The sequence below is a fragment of the Mobula hypostoma genome, chromosome 4 (genome assembly GCF_963921235.1).
Source record: "Mobula hypostoma chromosome 4, sMobHyp1.1, whole genome shotgun sequence".
NCBI classification, from domain to species: domain Eukaryota; kingdom Metazoa; phylum Chordata; class Chondrichthyes; order Myliobatiformes; family Myliobatidae; genus Mobula; species Mobula hypostoma.
This window is the reverse complement of record NC_086100.1, coordinates 34543578-34566386: the sequence shown is the minus strand read 5'-3', so window position 1 is coordinate 34566386 and position 22809 is coordinate 34543578. Positions and strand designations below refer to the sequence as shown.

General features: G+C 40.4%; 1 protein-coding gene across 1 annotated transcript in view; it reads right to left on the bottom strand.

The window, feature by feature from the left end:
* Nucleotides 1–16628, bottom strand: part of alg3 (ALG3 alpha-1,3- mannosyltransferase) — a 33854-nt gene extending 17226 nt beyond the window's left edge. The window contains exons 1-5 of the mRNA XM_063045565.1: nt 16130–16628; nt 10059–10158; nt 9330–9477; nt 5933–6093; nt 3869–3989 (exon numbers count right to left, since the gene is read on the bottom strand). Of these exons, the coding sequence (XP_062901635.1) occupies nt 3869–3989; nt 5933–6093; nt 9330–9477; nt 10059–10158; nt 16130–16325 (726 nt within the window). The 5' untranslated portion in view covers nt 16326–16628. The remainder of the gene's footprint in view (nt 1–3868; nt 3990–5932; nt 6094–9329; nt 9478–10058; nt 10159–16129) is intronic.
* Nucleotides 16629–22809: the final 6181 nt, after the last annotated feature.

The window sequence follows — 22809 nt, the reverse complement described above, 5'->3', positions numbered from 1 at the left end:
GCGTTTTTTGGTATCCGCGAGGGGTCCCGGAACCAATCCCTTGCAGATAAGGAGGGCTGACTGTACTTGGTGGGAATGAAGCCTTCAAAAGTGAAACTGAGAAGAAAGTTTGTATATTTTCATCAGAATAAAATGCAAGGATAACAGGTTTAGGAACATTGCTTTTCAAGAGATATGAGACCATTGTCAAATAAAAGGAGGAGCATAGATGGTATAATAGCAGGTAGGGCTAATGAGGAATTTGAGTACAAAACATGCAGAGAACATTTAAAATCAGGAGGGCTAAACGGCAGAACGAGGTTGATCTAGCAGACAAGGCGAAGGAAAATCTTAAGGGCTTCTACAGATACTAAGAACAAAAGGATAGCAATGGACAAAATTGGTTCTCTGGAAGATCAGAGTGGTAATCTATGCATGGAGCCAAAAGAGATGTGGGAGATCTTAAATGGATGCTTTGCATCTATATTTACTCAGGAGATGGACAGAGTCTATATATGTGAGGTAATGCAGCAGGAAGGTCATGGATCCTACACAGATTACCAAGGAGTTTGCTGTCTTGAGACAAGGTGTTCCCTCAGATTGTGGGAGGTTAGTGCAGAAACTGTAGGGGCCTAGCACAGATATTTGAAACATCTTCAGCCACAGGTGTAGTGCCAGAGAACTGGAGGATAAGTAATTTTAATAAAGACCCCAAGAATAAGCCAGGAAAAATTACAGGTCGGAGAGCCTGACTGAGTAGTGGGAAAGTTATTGGAAGGTATTCCGAGGGACTGGATATACAAGTATTTGTACATACAGGGCCTGATTAGGGATATACAACATGACTTTGTGCACTGTAGGTCATTCACGTCTAACCAATCTTAAGAGTTTTGAGGAAGTAACCAGGAAGGTTGAATGCAAGACAGCGGATGTAGTCTACGTGGACTTCAGCAAGGCCTTTGACAAGGTCCCACATGGGAAGTTGGTCAAGAAGGTTCATCGTCAGCATTCAAGTTGAGATAGTAAACTCGATTATGGTGAAAGGTGACGTGTTTAATGAACATATAAAGGGACATCTTTTTCAGTCAGAGGGTGGTGAGAGTGTAGAATGAGCTGCCAGCACAAAGGTAGATATTTGGATAGGTACATGGATGGAAAGGATAAAGGCCTATGGTACAGATGCAGGTCAATGGGACTAGGCAGATTAATGGTTTGAAATGGATTAGATGAGCCACTAGGCCCGTTTCAGTGCTATGACTGAAAAATCTTAGGTTATTAAATTAAATTAACAACCAAAAAATAGTTAGTAGATAACTGTCAATCTTAAAAATATTAATATCTAGCAAAACCTCATTAATCTCTTGTAGAAAATAATCAAGTATTCATGCAAATCAAACAATGGATGTGATAAGAAAAGCAATTACTCAGAGCGATCCTGTACGGCAAAATACTGGCAACATCAAATAAAAGACAGCTAATTTAACTAATGAAATGTTGTTTGGATATGCTAAGTAATTTCCAATAAGTATTCTTCTACAATTCTAATGTTCCACTATTTGCAACTCAAGAACACAGTTGAAGCACGAGACACGAATTTTCAACCAGTTGTCCTAGTCTAAAACTGGCAGATGTCTTTAGAAATAAATCCCACTTTTAATTTGAGCATATTTGACAATTCTGCAGATTTGAACTAACCTTTATTAAAGACTGAAATACTAGTCAAATTTAAGCAGCTTATATGAATGTGACTAAATAAAATTGAATTTCTAAAAACCAGCTTTTATAAGGATTCCTGTATGGTCTGTATTAGCAGTTAGCTTCAATGAAATGTTTTACAGGTTTTTGTGGAGAAAATGAGAATTGCGCGAATACAAGTGACTTAAGTTTTCAATCAGAATAAAATGATAAACAATTGCTCAAGATAAACAGGCAAGGTAAAAATAGAAAGTTTACATTAATTAAGGAAACAATTATAAAGTTAGAATAAACAGTTTATTGGAATCAAGGGATAAATTTGTGGTCCAAACTCTTCTCAGAACAGACTAAAAGTTTATACTTTTTAATGAGCAACACACCCTATCCTCGTTATATGCGGGGGATAAGTTCCTCACAGTCAACCCATAACATGAATAATTATTTAAATAGAGAAAACAGGGATGCGTTCCAGAGGGCTTCCTAAATATGTTTTATCTGTAATTTATTCACATTTTCATACCAATATGACAGAAAAGCAGTACCACAAGACATTTGTATTGTATTTCATCAATTTAAGGTAATATTCAATGTAATAAAAAATAGAAAGTTAACATCCTGTGTACAGTATTCACCAAGTGGCAGGTGTGTTCGCTCTGGGAGATGAGTGGCTGTTGTGGTGTCGGGCAGCTTTACATGGATAAGGTGGATGGTTGTGGTCGTCAGGATAATATCAAGCACAGCAAGGGGTGAAGGAAGACTCAGAACTCTTAGAACAGCCAGCAGCAGGAGATGACACCGATTTGAAGAAAGTGGTGAGGGTTGTTTGCTTGGCAGCATTGTTTTTCAGCATAAGTTTGCCTGTAGGGAAGAAAGGTTGACGGCAGGGAACAACTGAAATGTGGACTCCGTTCTAAACTTGGGTCCATGTCCATCGCCATTTGTGCCAAGTGTTCTGACTTCCACCATTCCCTCACCGTTGGTAAACTCCCGGGATTTTCAAAATAGTCTGTTGCTTGCAGCACCTGAGAGGTAGTTTGCCGTAAAAAAAAAGTATGCCTTGAACGTGGATCACACCTTGGTGGAGTGGTTGAATCAGCTATGTTGTGTAAGGCAGCAGGAAACGCACTGTTATGTTAGGATGAATGCTGTCCAAATGTTTAGGATGGGCTGGCGCATTGTCAAGCAACAAAAGAACTTTAAAGGCAAGATTCTGTTCCTGGCAGTAGCGTCCCAGAGCTGTGTTACCTTCAGCTGATGCCGCACTGTTTATAATTTCCAAATTCCGCCCCCCCCCCACCCCCCAGTGTTAAAGCGGTTCTCTGCTGCTCGGCTGACGGCCCAGGACATGACATCGGATGCTTGAGGCATAGTTAAATATTTCAAGCACAAAATCACTGCACCATAGGTAAAACCAACAGAAGTTTAAGAACGCAAAATCGCACATCCACACCTTGCCAAGACCAATGTGAGACTGGCGGGAGTGAGACTGAGGCGCGTGCACCTGACTTGTATTGGCGGGAAAGCAGTGCTTCTCATCCCAACTGTGAGGTGTGCACACGTGACTTATATTGGCAGGAAAGCAGTGCTCCTCGCATAACTGAGTTTTGGATGCATTTAAGGAGACGTTGGTAGAAATAGGTTCCTCGCATAACTGTGAATCTGCATTGTCTGAAGACGCTTATAACGAGGATGGGTGTACTTACAAGAAACATACATCTGGAGACAACTCAGTGAAAGTCATTGAGTACTGTAGGAAGAGACCAGTGAAAATTGGGCTTTAAAAGATGTGCAAAACAGCACTGCACAAGAAATCAACTAAACCATTTAAGAGAGCAACTTAAACTAAACCATTTAACTGAAACAAATCTTCAAAGAGGTGTGCTTATGAAATTGACAATACAGATTAAAAACAGGGCCATCCTCCACCAACCCTACTCCCCTCTGATTGACGTGCTGGGTTCCTCCAAACTGGTTTCAGTTCCAGATTCCAGCAGCTACAGTCATGTGTTGTCATTTAGCAAACAACCGACATACTAAATTCATGGAAAGACAACATTGAGCCACTTGGTAAAACAAACTAGAGGTGATTGAAAACTTTCCCTCATTATTATTTCTGTGATCAAAAATGTGCAGGTACTCAGATTTTACATTTGTACTGTTATTCCATTTGGAAGCGACATGGAAGCCCACGTACCTGCAAAGCAGCACAGATGCCCAGCTTTGGGATGCTCCGCACCAATCCAAACTGATAGATGAGAAGGAACAACAATCCTGGTGCGAAGAGCAAAATGTTCATCTTTATGGAAATAGCTAAACTGCCCAGGGAACAAACAGAACAAAATTCATTCTACGTTCTAAAGACCATTATTTACAAAAATAATTCCCAGCTTCACCATGAGAGGAAGGTGAAACTCAATTATTTCCTCCCTCACCCCCTCCCCTCTAGAGCCAACAAAGCAATCTAGATTGATGATATACACAAACCATGCAATTCTACGGCCCAATGATAAATACAAACATTTGTAGTTACAGAAGGAATATTTAATTTAGACAAATAAAACATTAAATAATTGTCAAATTTTAAATCATTTAGGTCAGCACAAATTATGTTACTGCAATTTTATCAATATATCACCCTGAATCTCAGTAGCATTTTCAATGTTGCATCAATGCTTTATGATTATAAGATTCCAATGATTGCTGTATGAAGCTATTCAATCATTTTCAAGATTTATCAAATATTTCAACTGGTTCTTGGTTCTAAACAACTATCATTGCAAACAAGACAACTGCTCAGGAGCTAAAACACCAAACTCCACCTCAAAACAAAAACAGTGATGTCATCAGTTACAAGTGGATTGATTGACATTTAGTACAATTGCATATCAAAAGTACAGACTTCCATTTAAACTTAATCTTAAAGTTAACAGTTATGGTGTAACATACAATAATTACTAGTTTAGAATAGCTCTAGATATACCATGCTTTAATCAGAGCAGAACATTAAAGATTAAAAACCCCTGCAGAACTAAGTACAACCTTCTCAAGAACTGCACAGCAGACCATGCAGCATCAGCAACACTACAACTTAATATTTCAAGTGGTTATCTTTTAATCTAGATTGTTTATTTTATTTTTTTTTTAATTTCAGGTTTCCCAGATCAGTGTTTTTCCTTTTAGTGTTCCAAAAAAAGCGCTGTAGTATTGCAGTAAGCAGATTGATAATCGAGTTATTTAAATTATATGCAGAAATAGTTATTACACAAAATCATCTTTGTTCAGTGAGTACTATGGGGTGGGTTCATTGCTGATTTACGAAGATGCTCTAAGTAACATCACATTAACAATAATTAATTTGTCGCTACGACCTACTGAAATTTCCAAGACTTTTGAATTTAACTCATGACTTTTTTTTCTATTGTCTGATAAGCCCATGAAATGCTGACAGTTTCATATCAAGCTTCCAACATTATCTTTGGCAGGAAGCAGGGAACACCTCCACAACCAGCAAGAAACTGCTGAAATACTCAACTCCCTGACTAAAGTGCATTGACTGCGGATTTTCCAACTGAGTCATTGAGGCCCTCATGGAGTCTAAAGACTGAACTTCTAGTTTTGCTTAAGTTCCTCAGGAAAGTCTGCTATTGGTGAAATGTAGTAAAGGTTTAGTGACCATTTTAATGGAAGAGATCAGCTGCTAGAGTCAAATTTCAAATAGCCTACATTTTTTAATTGAATACATGCAACTGCTTTATGCATTTTCTAATATTCAACTGCTGTAATGTGTTTACGATTTAAAATATTTCAAATGAATATTGTGAATCTTTCCAACATTTAAAAACACCAAAAGTGTCTGATCCTGCAGCAGTGTCTTAATTAGCTTTAAAAATCATTTTTAAATCAAGCATAGTTGGGGCCCACCAAATGCCTTTATGATCAGAAAATTCTGTGCTGCCCAAATGCCGCATTAGCCACATTGAAGGAGACTCCATAGACAAGGTTGCTTGCAGTAGACCTGCAGAAAGCAGGTGTTGTATTGAGTAGGGGGAGCAGCAAACATGAGCAACCCCATGCTCCTATGAAATTCCAAAGTATTTTTATTAGCCTCAGGAGATCCTCAATATGATAGGGCAAGGCAAGAGTGCAGATTACATTATATCTGGATAAGGCAGGCTAAATTAATTACCTCCTTGGGCCTTTATATTTTCCACTTGCATGAAAGGAAGCTATTTTTTAAAAAACATATTATAATACTTGCCTAAAAAAGCAACAGCCCAGTGACCAGCGATTGTTCAGAAAGAAGTTCACAGCCACATACAGGATCATCATGGCAACAGGGTCATTAAAGAGTCGAAGGATAAAGATAGAATGGATCCGATAGGAGGCACAGCACATGAAGAAAAACACAAATGGTGGAACCTAGAAAATGGGAAGATGGAAAGAATAAATGTCTATTACAAAGCAAACATTATATAGAACTGTGTTTCTAAGCATTTTCAAGATTCAAGATTATTTGTCATGTGTACATTGAATCTTAGTGAAATACATTATTTGCATTAGCAACCAACACAACTGATTGAGCGAGTGCTAGTGACAGCCTGGTTGACAGGGTGCAAGTGTCATCACACACTCCTGCACTACCATAGCACACACACAATGCTGGGCAGAAAACACAGAACACCAGCAGGAAAAACAACCCCCTTCCTTCCTCCTTCCCACCCACCCATGTACGTACACAGTCCTTTAACTCCAGGACAGGCCTCCAGTGGACATGGACTAGTGCTTTCAGACACCGGATTGATCCTCCCCAGCAAACTTCCAGAGATTCACAGATCAACTCCAGCCAACAGGTCTCGACTTCTGATTCGACCCTCAATCCTCTGCATCAATCCCAAGTCACGCCCATCACCAAACACTAGGACTCGAACTGCAGACTTGACAATGATGGGACCCGAACTCACCGACCTGGAGGGCTCCTTGTTCAATCTCTGCCAGACTGACATCCAATCACAGATGTCCTACCTCTGCTTCACTTGTCTTCAACCGGAGACTTAAGACTCCAGCCTGACTGCCAATTCCCCCAAAACCATCCTTACAAATTCAAAAGAAAATTGATTAAAAAAGACTACTAAATCTGAGCTGCTACAACTTCCATTGAGTTGCTCAGTTCCATCCTAAAGTCAATGGAATAGAATAAACAGAATGGAATTATCATCCATCTTGGTTTCTGTACTTCAAAACAAAATTAGAAGTTGTTATCAAAATAGCAATCACTATTCAATAAGAAACCATCAAGTGACCCAATTCCACATTTTGTTCAGCTACCTGCAAGATGATAGGACCTTGGGGACCCATAACATAACCAAGTTTATCTCAATTTTCAGCTTTCTCCTTTGTATTGTCCAACTTCCTTTAAGTCAATAGCTCCAGAGACAAGCCCATAAATGATAAAAACACAACCTGTTAATACGTACAACATGCTGGAGGAACTCAGCAGGTCAGACAGCACCTATAGAAAAGAGTAGTTGACTTTTCAGGCCAAAACCCTTTATCAGGACTGGAAAAGATGAGAAGTTGGTGCAAGAAGCTTGTGGGGGGTGGGGGGGAAGTGGTGGTAGGAGGAGAGAAAGTAGTACAAGGTAGTTGGTGACAGACATTTATTATCCATCATTTCATCTGTGGAGGCAATTTAGAGGTTGGGTCGAGGCAAATTTATTTTGTACCTCAAAGGACACAAGCAGAACAGTTGGGCTTACTAGTTTGATAGTTACTGGGTCACAATTTTGTTTTACATTTGATTTTTAATAATTCAAATTAAATTTCCCCAACTGCTATGCTAGGAATCAAACTCCAGTCTCTGAATAAAGTCATTGCTACAGTCATGACGAAATGGCGGAGCAGACTCAATGGGCCAAATGGCCCAATTCTGCTCCTAGATCTTATTATACTTTATAGTCGCCAAACAATTGGCACTAGAACGTACAATCATCAGAGCAATATTTGATTCTGCGCTTCCCACTCCCTGGATTACAAATATTAAAAATATTAATAGTAAAAATTAGTAAATATTATAAATTTAAATTATAAATCATAATAGAAAATAGAAAAATGGGAAGTAAAGTAGTGCAAAAAAACCGAGAGGCAGGTCCGGATATTTGGAGGGTACGGCCCAGATCTGGGTCAGGATCTGTTCAGCAGTCTTATCACAGTCGGAAAGAAGTTGTCCCCAAATCTGGCCGTATGAGTCTTCAAGCTCCTGAGCCTTCTCCAGGAGGGAAGAGGGACGAAAAGTGTGCTGGCTGGGTGGGTCGTGTCCTTGATTATCCCGGCAGCACTGCTCTGACAGCATGCGGTGTAAAGTGAGTCCACGGACGGAAGATTGGTTTGTGTGATGTGCTGTGCCGTGTTCACAATCTTCTGTAGCTTCTTTCGGTCTTGGACAGGACAACTTCCATCCCAGGTTGTGATGCACCTTAGAAGAATGCTTTCTATGGTGCATCTATAAAAATTAGTGAGGGTTTTAGGGGACAGGCCAAATTTCTTTAGTTTTCTCAGGAAGTAAAGGCGCTGTTGGGTCTTCTTGGCAGTGAACTCTGCTTGGTTGGACCGTCAGGTCATTTGTGATATTGACCCCGAGGAACTTAAAGCTTTTGACCTGTTCCACTTGCGCACCACCGATGTAAATTGGGTCGTGCGGTCAGCTACTCCTTTTGAAGTCAACAACCAATTCCTTCGTCTTGCTGACGTTGAGGGATAGTTAGGTTGCTCAGTATAGAAGTAGGGAAGTCATGTAGCAGCTGTATAAAACTTTAAGGCCATATTTGGTGTACTGTGTTCAGTTTTGGTTGATGCATTACAGGAAGGATGTAATGCCTTTGAAGAGGTTCACCTGGGGTTGTCAAAGATAGCAATATTAACTACAAGTTGGACAGCTTTTGGAGTGCCAGTGGCCAAGGGACAACCTGGTAGTAAAAAAAAGTATAAAAGCATAGATCAAATTGTCTTACCAGGTTAGAAATGACAAATATTAGAGGACATAGCTTTAAAGTGAAGGAGAAAATATTAAATAAGATTTACAGGGTTTTTTTTTTAATAAATGTTTACACGGAGTAGTATGGGACTGGAATGCACCTACAGAAGTGGTGAGACCAGATATGATAGGAATATTACTATTAAGAGGTATTTAGACACATGAACAGGCAGACAATGGAGACAGGTAATAGGCAGATGGGAATAGATAAAAATTAATATGGTCACACAGATTTCATAAGCCATAGGCCCATTAGGCATGTACTGTAGTTTCTATGTTCTATATACTGTATATACCAGATGTCCAAGTCAGGTGCTCACAATCCAGGAAAGGCTTGATTCTGGGTAACAAGAAATGAGAACATCCTAACAGAACAGAAATTAGAAAGTGATAAAAATATTACCCTTCAGTTCAGTGTAGTGAACATAACTAGCTATTTTACTGTCTTTCATTACATCTGACATAACATTCTTAAAGCTAATTAATGACAGATTAGAATACCGTATGCATTCAAATCTCCCGCTTAGTTCATTTCCATGTTACATGGAACTTTAGATGCCATTATACACAAATTCTTATCTAAAGTATGTCTCACTTCAGAAAATGAACATTGACATTTGCTTACCTTTTTTGTATGATTATAAATCCTAAAGACCAACAGTAGTGTGAAGAGGTAGAAAATGGCAAACACGTACTGTGCCAGGTGAATGTTCACTCCATGATCTGTGATGTAGTACAGCACCATGAAGAGATAAACAAAACCTGCAGGATAACTGTGCAGAGAAGGAACAGCGTTGTGCATTAGAGCAAATTTGTGTTAACTCCAGCAATTACATAACTGTCTGCTGCCATATATGCAAGAAACCACATCTGATAGCAATTTGGACATTCAGTTATACCACAAAACTATATCCATTCAAGTCTAGTTCTAACTGCCTTATAAAATACTGCATTTTCCATCAGAGGGAGCCAATATTAACATGGACTTACTATAGTGAGGTACAGAAATAGCAAACAGTAGAAACTGAATATTAACATTCGTGGGTTATAAGAGTAGAGGCAACTTTGACCAGGAAACATGCCGAGTTTAACTGCTACAGTATGTATCATTTTTTTGGAATGAAAAGATAGCAAACTCACAAGATGAAATATGTGGGACAAAAAAAATCTGGTGGGACGAGTACTGTCATTTTGCAAATCTGAAGAAACAAAATGCATCTCCACTGATGCATTTTAGAAAGCTTACTAACATACATTATTGATATGCAACTCAAAGCATTTTCAAAATTAGTCAGCTTAGAGCACTCAAGTTACTTGATGAGACAATTAAGTAGCTGTAAAGTACTCTACTTACACCAGCGGTCCTGTGTCTCCTTTTAACTGAGTGTAATCATATGTTCCATTAATTACACCTTCCACTTCATCCATGTAAGCTTTCCAGTCAATTTCTGTGTCTGAAATTATAGATGATTTTTCTTTTTACAATGTCGAATTATTTTTATTTTTACTTCTTTCATAATACTGGTTGGGAAAATTTCAATTCACTAGGGAGATAACTTGACTTAGACCAGAATATACCACTTGAATCCTAGGGGGACCAATATCCTGGCGGGGAGATTAGCAAGGGCTACTGAGGTGACTTTAAACTAGAATGGTTGGGGGGTGGGAATCAAATTAAAGAGGCTAGGCGAGAGGAGGTTAGTTCACAACAGGGGGATGGGAACCAGTGCAGAGAGACAGAGGGGTGTAAAGTGAGGGTAGAAGCAAAAAGTAGTAAGGAGAAAAGTAAAAGTGGCAGGCCGACAAATCCAGGGCAAGCATCAAAAAGGGCCACTTTTCAACATAATTGTATAAGGGCTAAGAGAGTTGTAAAAGAGCACCTGAAGGTTTTGTGTGTCAATGCAAGGAGCATTCGTAACAAGGTGGATGAATTGAAAGTGCAGATTGTTATTAATGATTATGATATAGTTGGGATCACAGAGACATGGCTCCAGGGTGACCAAGGATGGGAGCTCAATGTTCAGGGATATTCAATATTCAGGAGGGATAGACATGAAAGAAAAGGAGGTGGGGTGGCGTTGCTGGTTAAAGAGGAGATTAACGCAATAGAAAGGAAGGACATAAGCCGAGAAGATGTGGAATCGATATGGGTAGAGCTGCGTAACACTAAGGGGCAGAAGACGCTGGTGGGAGTTGTGTACAGGCCACCTAACAGTAGTAGTGAGGTTGGAGATGGTATTAAACAGGAAATTAGAAATGTGTGCAATAAAGGAACAGCAGTTATAATGGGTGACTTCGATCTACATGTAGATTGGGTGAACCAAATTGGTAAAGGTGCTGAGGAAGAGGATTTCTTGGAATGTATGCGGGATAGTTTTTTGAACCAACATGTCGAGGAACCAACTAGAGAGCAGGCTATTCTAGACTGGGTTTTGAGCAATGAGGAAGGGTTAATTAGTAATCTTGTCGTGAGAGGCCCCTTGGGTAAGAGTGACCATAATATGGTGGAATTCTTCATTAAGATGGAGAGTGACATAATTCAGAAACAAAGGTTCTGAACTTAAAGAGGGGTAACTTTGAAGGTATGAGACGTGAATTAGCTGAGATAGACTGGCAAATGACACTTAAAGGATTGACGGTGGATATGCAATGGCAAGCATTTAAAGATTGCATGGATGAACTACAACAACTGTTCATCCCAGTTTGGCAAAAGAATAAATCAAGGAAGGCAGTGCACCCGTGGCTGACAAGAGAAATTAGGGATAGTATCAATTCCAAAGAAGAAGCATACAAATTAGCCAGAAAAAGTGGCTCACCTGAGGACTGGGAGAAATTCAGAATTCAGCAGAGGAGGACAAAGGGCTTAATTAGGAAGGGGAAAAAAGATTATGAGAGAAAACTGGCAGGGAACATAAAAACTGACTGTAAAAGCTTTTATAGATATGTAAAAAGGAAAAGACTGGTAAAGACAAATGTAGGTCCCCTACAGACAGAAACAGGTGAATTGATTATGGGGAGCAATTGAATAATTACTTTGGTTCTGTCTTCACTAAGGAGGACATAAATAATCTTCCAGAAATAGTAGGGGACAGAGGGTCCAGTGAGATGGAGGAACGGAGCAAAATACATGTTAGTAGGGAAGTGGTGTTAGGTAAATTGAAGGGATTAAAGGCAGATAAATCCCCAAGGCCAGATGGTCTGCATCCCAGAGTGCTTAAGGAAGTAGCCCAAGAAATAGTGGATGCATTAGTGATAATTTTTCAAAACTCGTTAGATTCTGGACTAAGTTCCTGAGGATTGGAGGGTGGCTAATGTAACCCCACTTTTTAAAAAAGGAGGGAGAGAGAAACCGGGGAATTACAGACCGGTTAGCCTAACGTCAGTGGTGGGGAAACTGCTGGAGTCAGTTATCAAAGATGTGATAACAGCACATTTGGAAAGCAGTGAAATCATCGGACAAAGTCAGCATGGATTTGTGAAAGGAAAATCATGTCTGACGAATCTCAGAATTTTTTGAGGATGTAACTAGTAGAGTGGATAGGGGAGAACCAGTGGATGTGGTATATTTGGATTTTCAAAAGGCTTTTGACAAGGTCCCACACAGGAGATTAGTGTGCAAACTTAAAGCACATGGTATTGGGGGTAAGGTATTGATGTGGATAGAGAATTGGTTAGCAGACAGGAAGCAAAGAGTGGGAATAAACGGGACCTTTTCAGAATGGCAGGCAGTGACTAGTGGGGTACCGCAAGGCTCAGTGCTGGGACCCCAGTTGTTTACAATATATATTAATGACTTGGATGAGGGAATTAAATGCAGCATCTCCAAGTTTGCGGATGACACGAAGCTGGGCGGCAGTGTTAGCTGTGAGGAGGATGCTAAGAGGATGCAGGGTGACTTGGATAGGTTGGGTGAGTGGGCAAATTCATGGCAGATGCAATTTAATGTGGATAAATGTGAAGTTATCCACTTTGGTGGCAAAAATAGGAAAACAGATTATTATCTGAATGGTGGCAAATTAGGAAAAGGGGAGGTGCAATGAGACCTGGGTGTCATTATACACCAGTCATTGAAAGTGGGCATGCAGGTACAGCAGGCGGTGAAAAAGGCAAATGGTATGCTGGCATTTATAGCGAGAGGATTCGAGTACAGGAGCAGGGAGGTACTACTGCAGTTGTACAAGGCCTTGGTGAGACCACACCTGGAGTATTGTGTGCAGTTTTGGTCCCCTAATCTGAGGAAAGACATCCTTGCCATAGAGGGAGTACAAAGAAGGTTCACCAGATTGATTCCTGGGATGGCAGGACTTTCATATGAAGAAAGACTGGATGAACTGGGCTTGTACTCATTGGAATTTAGAAGATTGAGGGGGGATCTGATTGAAACATACAAAATCCTAAAGGGATTGGACAGGCTAGATGCAGGAAGATTGTTCCTGATGTTGGGGAAGTCCAGAACGAGGGGTCACAGTTTGAGGATAAAGGGGAAACCTTTTAGGACCGAGATTAAGAAAAACTTCTTCACACAGAGAGTGGTGAATCTGTGGAATTCTCTGCCACAGGAAACAGTTGAGGCCAGTTCATTGGCTATATTTAAGAGGGAGTTAGATATGGCCCTTGTGGCTACGGGGATCAGGGGGTATGGAGAGAAGGCTGGTGCAGGGTTCTGAGTTGGATGATCAGCCATGATCATAATAAATGGCGGTGCAGGCTCGAAGGGCTGAATGGCCTACTCCTGCACCTATTTTCTATGTTTCTATAATGTCTTTCAGGAGCAAACCCCCCCCCACCGTCTCAAAATCACCCAAGATTGAACATTACAATAACACATCTAAGGTTGACAAGAGTTCTGCTAAAGTCAAAGGTTAGAAAGAATAATCAACCACTGATAATGCAGTAAACTAAACCTGAATGTAACTAATTTAGATTGCCTTTTGCTGGATAGAATTTAGCCCATAAAGAGTGCATAATAAGCACTTTACGTTAATCATATCACCAAAAGAAATGGGGGAGATCTTAAATGGGTTTTTTGCGTCTGTATTTACTAAGGAAACTGGCATGAAGTCTATGAAATTAAGGGAAACAAGTAGTGAGATCATGGAAACTGTACAGATCGAAGAGGAGGAGGTGCTTGCTATCTTCAGGAAAATTAAAGAGGATAAATCCCCAGGACCTGACAGGGTATTCCCTCGGACCTTGAAGGAGACTAGTGCTGAAATTGCAGGGGCCCTGGCAGATATATTTAAAATGTCGGTGTCTACGGGTGAGGTGCCGGAGGATTGGAGAGTAGCTCATGTTGTTCCGTTGTTTAAAAAAAGGATCAAAAAGTAATCCGGGAAATTATAGGCCAGTAAATTTGACGTCGGTAGTGGGTAAGTTATTGGAGGGAGTACTAAGAGACAGAATCCACAAGCATTTGGATAGACAGGGACTTATTATGGAGAGCCAACATGGCTTTGTGCGTGGTAGGTCATGTTTGACCAATCTATTGGAGTTTTTCAAGGAGGTTACCAGGAAGGTGGATGAAGGGAAGGCAGTGGATGTTGTCTACATGGACTTCAGTAAGGCCTTTGACAAGGTCCCGCATGGGAGGTTAGTTAGGAAAATTCAGTCACTAGGTATACATGGAGAGGTGGTAAATTGGATCAGACATTGGCTCAATGGAAGAAGCCAAAGAGTGGTGGTAGCGAATTGCTTCTCTGAGTGGAGGCCTGTGACTAGTGGTGTGCCACAGGGATCAATGCTGGGTCCATTGTTATTTGTCATCTATATCAATGATCTGGATGATAATGTGGTAAACTGGATCAGCAAATTTGCTAACGATACAAAGATTGGAGGTGTAGTGGACAGTGAGGAAGGTTTTCAGAGCTTGCAGAGGGATTTGGACCAGCTGGAAAATGGCAGATGGAGTTTAATACAGACAAGTGTGAGGTATTGCACTTTGGAAGGACAAACCAAGGTAGAACATACAGGGTAAATGGCACTGAAGAGTGCAGATACAAAATTCCCTAAAAGTGGCGTCACAAGTAGATAGGGTCGTAAAGAGAGCTTTTGGTACATTGGCCTTTATTAGTCAAAGTATTGAGTACAAGAGCTGGAATATTATGATGAGGTTGTATAAGGCATTGGTGAGGCCGAATCTGGAGTATTGTGTTCAGTTTTGGTCACCAAATTACAGGAAGGATATAAATAAGGTTGAAAGAGTGCAGAGAAGGTTTACAAGGATGTTGCCGGGACTTGATGAACTCAGTTACATAGAAAGGTTGAATAGGTTAGGACTTTATTCCCTGGAGCGTAGAAGGATGAGGGGAGATTTGATAGAGGTATATAAAATTATGATGGGTATAGATAGAGTGAATGCATGCAGGCTTTTTCCACTGAGGCAAGGGGAGAAAAAAACCCAGAGGACATGAGTTAAGGGTTGGGGGGGGGGAGTTTAAAGGGAACATGGGGGGGGGCTTCTTCCCACAGAGAGTGGTGGGAGTATGGAATGAGCTGCCAGATGAGGTGGTAAATGCAGGTTCTTTTTTTAACATTTAAGAATAAATTGGACAGGTACATGGATGGGAGGTGTATGGAGGGATATGGTCCGTGTGCAGGTCAGTGGGACTAGGCAGAAAATAGTTTGGCACAGCCAAGGGCCAAAAGGCCTGCTTCTGTGCTGTAGTTTTTCTATGGTTTTCTGTCGATTAGACCAGAGTATTTTGAGAGTGCCAAGTACCACATTGCAATAAGTGTGCAGGATATTCAGTAGGATTTTGCCTGGTTTGGAGGGCTTTAGTTATCTGGAAACATTGGATAGGATGTGATCATTTCCCCTGGAGTAATAAGGGCTCAGTAATGCCACTGAAGCATATATAAATTACACAACAGATGGAATAAATATTATCATTTTCGCATAGTATGTGTATCAAAACAATGGGTAGAAGTTTAAAGCAAGAGAAAAGGTGAGGTCAGGGAATTGAAATATCAAGGTGTACATATCAAATATCCATAAGGGTTAATAGCACTTTCTTCACACATCTATTCATTTATTAAGAACTCTGTGACCTTGTACATTGATTCAATATAGTATAAAAAGGTCATATAACCATATCAATGAGAAAATCGACAATCTTTCAGTAGCCGTATTCGGCCTAACTACTCCACGATAGCTCTACTCGATTAATAGTGCCCGTTTTCAATTTAACACCAACGCAACTGTCCCTGTTGCCAAGCACGATTCCTCAGCCAGAAGATACCTTAATGCTTGCTACCGGAGACTAAGAACTGAACATTATCTTACAGTTTGCTGGAGACACTGGTGCTGCTCAACACGAGACATTCTTTCACAGACCATGTCAACCAGGGATGTATGCTTCCCCCTGCTGTCTCTGTGATAGAGTAACATCAGTGGACTGGCAGCCTCGAACAGCTCTCTTTACTTACAAGGCACCCTATGGATGACCCAGAGGTTAACGCAGATCTCAGCGACCCAGAGGCAGACGGCCACCGGCACTGTGAACCGCGGCTTGAACAAGATCCAGTGCTTTTCTTGCCACAAGTCGCCCAGCCGCTCCCGGAGCCTGTCACGGCCCGACAACGCTGCCTGTGGCTTCGACTTCCAACTCGCCGACTTCAGCATCTCTCCTCCCCACCAGCGTGAGTCGGGGGCCGGGCACAAGAAGCAGAGGCAGGCTAGCTAACCGGACCCCGGTACCAGTCATCCGTTCCAGTACGAAACACTTCCCCAACTCTTGTTGGAGAACCCTCACAGGGTAATTACAATATTCAGTGTCCTCGTAATACCGCCCAATCAATCTTTGCTAATAACTGTTTATAACAGATAATTAAGTGCACGCAAAGCGAACCCGGCAACAAAACTTCTCTCATCCAACTTGATTCACCAACTTTAAGAGGGTCTTTATATTGTGCCGCTGTTGTCCGGCGGACTTTTTCTGGACGGACAGGACCGATTAATCTAATTTGCTGGCCCGAGGACCACGTGGGACACGTGTCACGTGACTCCCGCGGACCTGTGGAGATTTGCTGAAGAGTCCGTTTCGGCTTCGCCCGTTTTGTTTTTAATGATTGCCTATCCTCCGAGTCGCGATTCACGGTGTGGGTTATGGAGCCGTACCGCGCAGCAAGTCTCTTTGGCCCACTTAGTCCATGCCGGGCACCATTTACCAAAATCTCGTATTTTAATTTTCATTAACCCCTTCCCTCCCCACTCACTGGATTTATCCACTCACCAACACACTGGTAAATAATATGCGACGGGGAATTATCCCACCAACTAGCACGTATTTGTAAGGTAGTGGCAGTGAGAGTACACAGGCAACGCCAGAGGTCAGAATTGATTCTGGGTCTCTAGTGCTAGGAAACGTGAGCTCTAGTTGTAGCAGAACTCCAGAGGGCGGAGGACAAAGGAAGGAAAAACCAGGAGAGGGATTGAGAAGGAGAGTTGAGAAGAACAACACTCAGTTGAGAGGAGAAATGGTAGATTGCAGTGCAGAGAGAGTCAAATTTTGGGATTACCGTCAATCTAATAGAAAAAAGGGAAGGAGATTGCTGTGCAAATAGAGATCCGGCTAATCAGGGTGCTTAGTTTGTAGTAATTGGTATACCTGCAAGCTTTCCAGTCCTATAACACCTGGAGATTTCATTGTCTTTAATTCTGACTCTTTAAATTTAAGAAATTCATGACCGGTGACCATGCTTATAACTGTAAAGATACAGAAACTTGATATTTCTTGCAAAAATCTCACTGCCACTGCAACTTTTAATGACTCTTTCAAATCAATGACAAATTCTTCTAACGTTTGCTTGTTAGAAATTAAAAGTAAATTTATTATTAAAGTACATATATGTCACTATATACAACCCTGAGATTCATCTTCTTGCAGGCATTCACAGTAAATACAAAGGAACTCCATGGAATCAATGAAAGACTGCTCATAACAAGATGGGCAAACAACTGTTGTACCAGACAGCAAACTGCAAATACGAAAAGAAGAAAAGTAAATAAATTAGCAATAAATATAGAGAACATGAGATGAAAGAACCTCAAAAGTGAGCCCATAGGGTGTAGGTGTTGGAGTGAGTGAAGTTGTGTGGTTATCCCCTCTGGTTCAAGAGCAAGGTTGGTTGAGGGAGAATAATTGTTCCTGAGCCTGGTGGTGTGGGTCCCGAGTCTCTCGAATCTCCTTCGTGATGGCAGGAGTGAGAAAAAAAGCATGTCCTGGATGGTGGAAACTGATTTCCTGCGGCTGTGCACCATGTAAATGTGCATGATGGTGGAGGGCTTTACCCATAATGGACAGGCATATCCACTACTTTTTGTAGATCTTTCCATTTGAGGGCATTGGTGTTTCCATACCAGACCATGATGCAACTAATGAACCTGTACTCTAATACACATCTGCAGAAGTTTGTTCAAAGTTTTAACATGCCAAAATCTTCACAAACTTCTAAGTAAGTAAAGGTGCTGATGTGCTTTCTCATAATTAAATTTGTGTGATGAATTTTCTATGCAGTTACTTCAAATGTTTGATCACATGGACTTTGCTTCTTATTGCATTGAAGTTGCAGTGGTAACAGAGCCAAGTATGGGATTTTGGGATAAGGATCTGATACTGGATAGGAGGGGACTGACCAAAACAAATTTAAGGTCAGATCAAACTGGCCAGCTGGAATAAGAGGAAGAGAAAAATCTAAGCAAGTTCAAGTTCATTATCATAAATGCTATGAAAAAAACCTTTTTCGTAGCAGCAACACGGTCAAACATAAGTTAATAAATGAACAAATTATACATAACTTGCACTACAAAATAAGCATAATGGCATTAGTGCAAGTTGAGAGAGAGTGAAAAAAATTATGCAGACTGAGGAAGTGTTAAGACAGAGAAGAGGCCAATCAGGGCAAGTGGAGATAAGCATCAGGCTCAACCCAAATCTATAAAGTTATGGGTTAGGTGGTGCAATCTATTTGTCGAAGAATAGAGCATTAAAAGAAACCAATAGAATTGGAACAGGAATAATAGAGGAAAGGGCTTGATCTAACTTGGAGACACAAGATGCTACAGATGTTGAAATCTGGAGCACAAAATGAGTAAAATGAGCTCTGGAGGAACTCAGTGGCCCAGACAGCATCTGTAGAGGGAAATGGACAGCTATTTTGAGTTTCGACCTGAAATGTGTACTTCCCACTGCTGAGTAGCTCATTTTTAAAATCTAACTTGAACTTGGTCCCCTAAAGAAAATAGAACAAGAATCAATTCTAAATTGTGGGGTTGACCTTTTGCTCACTACGATTTCATTCTGGAAAATGGATCTTCTACTGATTAGAGATAAACAATATAAGGTGGCTGTTATTACCCCTTTACCCCTTTAGGTAACTCAATTCAGTTCCGTTTTGAGCTTTAGAACTGGAGATTAGAAAAGGAAATCACCAATAACTGAGGGAAAATACTTTGGGGAGTTTAATTTATAGAAGCTGGAATTTTAAATGGTTTATTTCATTATAAATTCTACTCATCTCTTTCACGTTAAAGGTACCACAAAATTTGTTCCATACAGACAGCAAGATAACTTCATCTAGGAAAAAATGTCCAGCTTCTAATTGGTGTCTCTTGAACAGAACGTGTGAGATTCAACAGTGTCTAAGGAACTTAACTCAGGTGAGCTGCTGGTGTATTGCCACTAGGTGTCAATAATGTATCTAGTTACAAACCAGGTCAAAGGCATCTAGTTGGTGCAAAAGGATAAAGGCACAAACCAGCCACTAAAACTCAATCAGTCTCAAAGTTGAATTATTGTAAAAGATTGGGCAATTGAATTGTTTTAATCAAAATGTTCAACTAGATTATTCTTTTGTGTTTAATAGTTAATACATTAATTAACTCCATATGTAACTTCCATCTTAATAACTTAATTAAGTTCAAAATTCAAAATAAATTTATTATCAAAGTACATATACAACCCTGGGATTCATTTTCTTGTAGGCATACTGAATAAATCCATAATCTATAATCTCCACAGTACATCTGTAGAAATTTGCGAGAGTCTTTGGTGACATTACAAATCTTCTCAAATACCAACACTCTTTTTGCTGTCGTTCACAGGGAAAGTTATTGCCAGTGTTCTCCTCAGCTGCTTCATCCCAATGGCTGAAGGGTGACTCCCCAGATTACAATGTGGATTCTGTCCATCTTGAAGTATGGTAGACATAACGGCTTTGTGGCCAGGTTTGTGGACGATATGAAGATAGATGGATGGGCAGTGTTGAGGAAGCAGGGAAGTTGCAGAAGGGCTTAAAACAGAATAGGAGAATGGGCAAAGAAGTGGCAGAAGGAATATGGTGTCTGGTAGTGTGTAGTCATACACTTCGGCAGAAGAAATAAAAGTGCAGATTATTTTCTAAATGGACAGAAAATTCAAAAATCCAAGGTGGAAAGGAACTTGGAAGTCCTCGTGCAGGATTCCCTAAAGGTTAATTTGCAGGTTGAGTTGGTGATGAGAAAGGCAGAGGAGGTTCACGAGAATGATTCTGGGAATGAAAGGGTTATCATATAAGGACCGATTCATGGCTCTAGGCCTGTACTCATTGAAATTCAGAAGAATGAAGAGGGATCTCATTGAAACCAATTAAATGCTGAAAAGCCTCTATAGAGTGGATGTGGAGAGGATATTTACAGTGGTGGTGGGGGAGTCTAGGCACAACCTCAAAATAGAGGGACATCCATTTAGAACAGAGATGAGGAGAAATTTCTTTAGTGGTGAATCTATGGAATTTGTTGCCTCTGTGGAGGCCAAGTCATTGAGTATATTTAAGGCAGACGTTGACAGATTCTTGATTAGTCAGGGCATGAAGGGTTAAGGGGAGAAGGCAGGAGGCTGGGGCTGAGAGGGAAATGGATCAACCATGATGAAACAAGGAGCAGATTCAAAGGGCCAAGTGGTCTAATCCTGCTCCTATTTCTTATAATAGAATAATAACCATAATAGAATCAATAAAAGACCACACCAACTTGGGTGTTCTACTGGTGTGCAAAAGACAACAAACTGCAAGTACAAAAAGAAATAAAACATAAATTAACATTGAGAAAATGAGATGATGCAGTGCTATAATATTTGATTATTTGAGATTTGCTTTTCTTTCATTCTAATAGCAAACACCATACTCTGAGGTGTTTTACATAAGAAATAGAAAATGCTAGAATGCCTCAGCAAATCAGGCATCAACTTGCCTTTAACTTGGGAAAACAAAACCAATAACATTCCCTTTGTAGGAAGTGAACCGCTCTTTGGCCTGCAATGTTATCTCTGTTTCTCCTTGCACTAACGATGCATATTTTGCGGAGTATTTCCAGCGAATGTTGTGTTTGTTTCAGATTTCCATTATCTGCATCCGATTGTCAGGAGACTTGTGTTTTCCGCTTCACCTGGTCAGCATGAAAGTTCCTTGATTTCATAAATCGTTTTAAGCCAACTGTCATTTTCAGTTCTGTGTGACATTGACGTGAATACTCCAAGCAGCTATGGAATCCTTTAGTTTTACCAGATTTCCCACTAGCTACCACACAGACACAGCTATCACATTTGGTCTCAGTGTCGTAGAGTTGTTACTAGTACTATTGCTGTAAAGTCTCTGAAAAAATGTAGATTATGACAGTAATCAAAGGAGTACTGGTAGCTATCGCACAGAAATAGATTGTGCATCCCACTGAAGTTTGATATCACTGGTTTATCTTTCTTCATTTATCACGACACCAGTTGTCTAAAATCAATTAATCTACAGTTGGAGAAGGACTCATGGAATAACACTATCTATCTTTTTAAGTGCTTTCTGAAACAAACAATTTTTTACTCTCCACTGTGCCTTCTGTAATTGGATTCCAGTACTTGCTCAGTCGCATTCCAATAGGAAAAGTTGTGAAATGTTTGGAAATATTTTTCTTATACGACTGATAAATAGTTAATGATGAGGTAGAAATTGGACTGTGCTGGTAAAAAGTAAATTTTTGTTTAAAGTGCATTTAGGAAACGTTCAATACTCATAGAACAGGCCCTTCAGCCCACAATGTGGTGCCAACCCTTTAACTAAATCTAAGCTCAATCTAACCATTCCACCCCACAGAGACACACATGGCCCTCCATTTTTCTTTCATCCATGTACCTATCTAAGAGTCTTTTAAATGTCCCTTATGTACTTTGCCTTTACGAGCACCTCTGGCAGTGTGCTCCACACATGTACCACTCCATATTAAAATCTTACCTCTGACATTTTCACTTTACTTTCCTCCAATCATCTTAAATTCTGCCCCTCAACTTGGCTAATTGCACTCTGGAAACATGTCTCTGGCTATCCCCTCGATCTATGCTTCTTATCATCTTGTACACCTCTGTCACCCTCTTTCGATCCAAAGAGTAAAGCCTAGCTTTCCCAATCTATCCTCATAAGACACGCTGTCTAATCCAGGTAGCATCTAGGTAAATCTCCTTTGCACTGTCCCTAAAGCTTTCATATCCGTCCCATAATGATGCGACCAAAGCTGAACACAATATTCCAAGTGTGGTCTAAACAGAGTTTTATAAAGCTGCAACATTACCTCACAGCTCTTGAATTCAAACCTCCAACTAATGAAGGTCAATGTATATAAACGGATCAACTTGCACTACGTACTCTGTTCCTCCACGGGGCTAAGCATCCTGCCTTTAACTCTGTACTCTGCCTTCAAGTTCAACCTTCCCAAATGAATCATTCTGCATATTGAATTCCATCTGCCACTTGTCAGCTCAGCTCTGTAATCTATCAATGTCCCATTGCAACCTACAACAATCTTCCACAACACCAGAAACCTTCATGTCATCTGCAAACTTCCATTTGCTCATCTAAGCCATTCAAAAAAAATCACAAAGAGTAGTGGTCCATAAAAAAACTCCTGTGGAACACCACAGGTCATATTTTGATTATGAGCCTGGGAATTAAATCTAGTTAATTAAATTTAGTAATATGTGAGTCTTTTCTGAAATGCCAAAAGTTCTGGGGACATTGGACTATGATTAATTACATTTATGGTGCATGCCTTTCAAAAATAGAGTCACTATTTAAGAACTGTTTGCTCT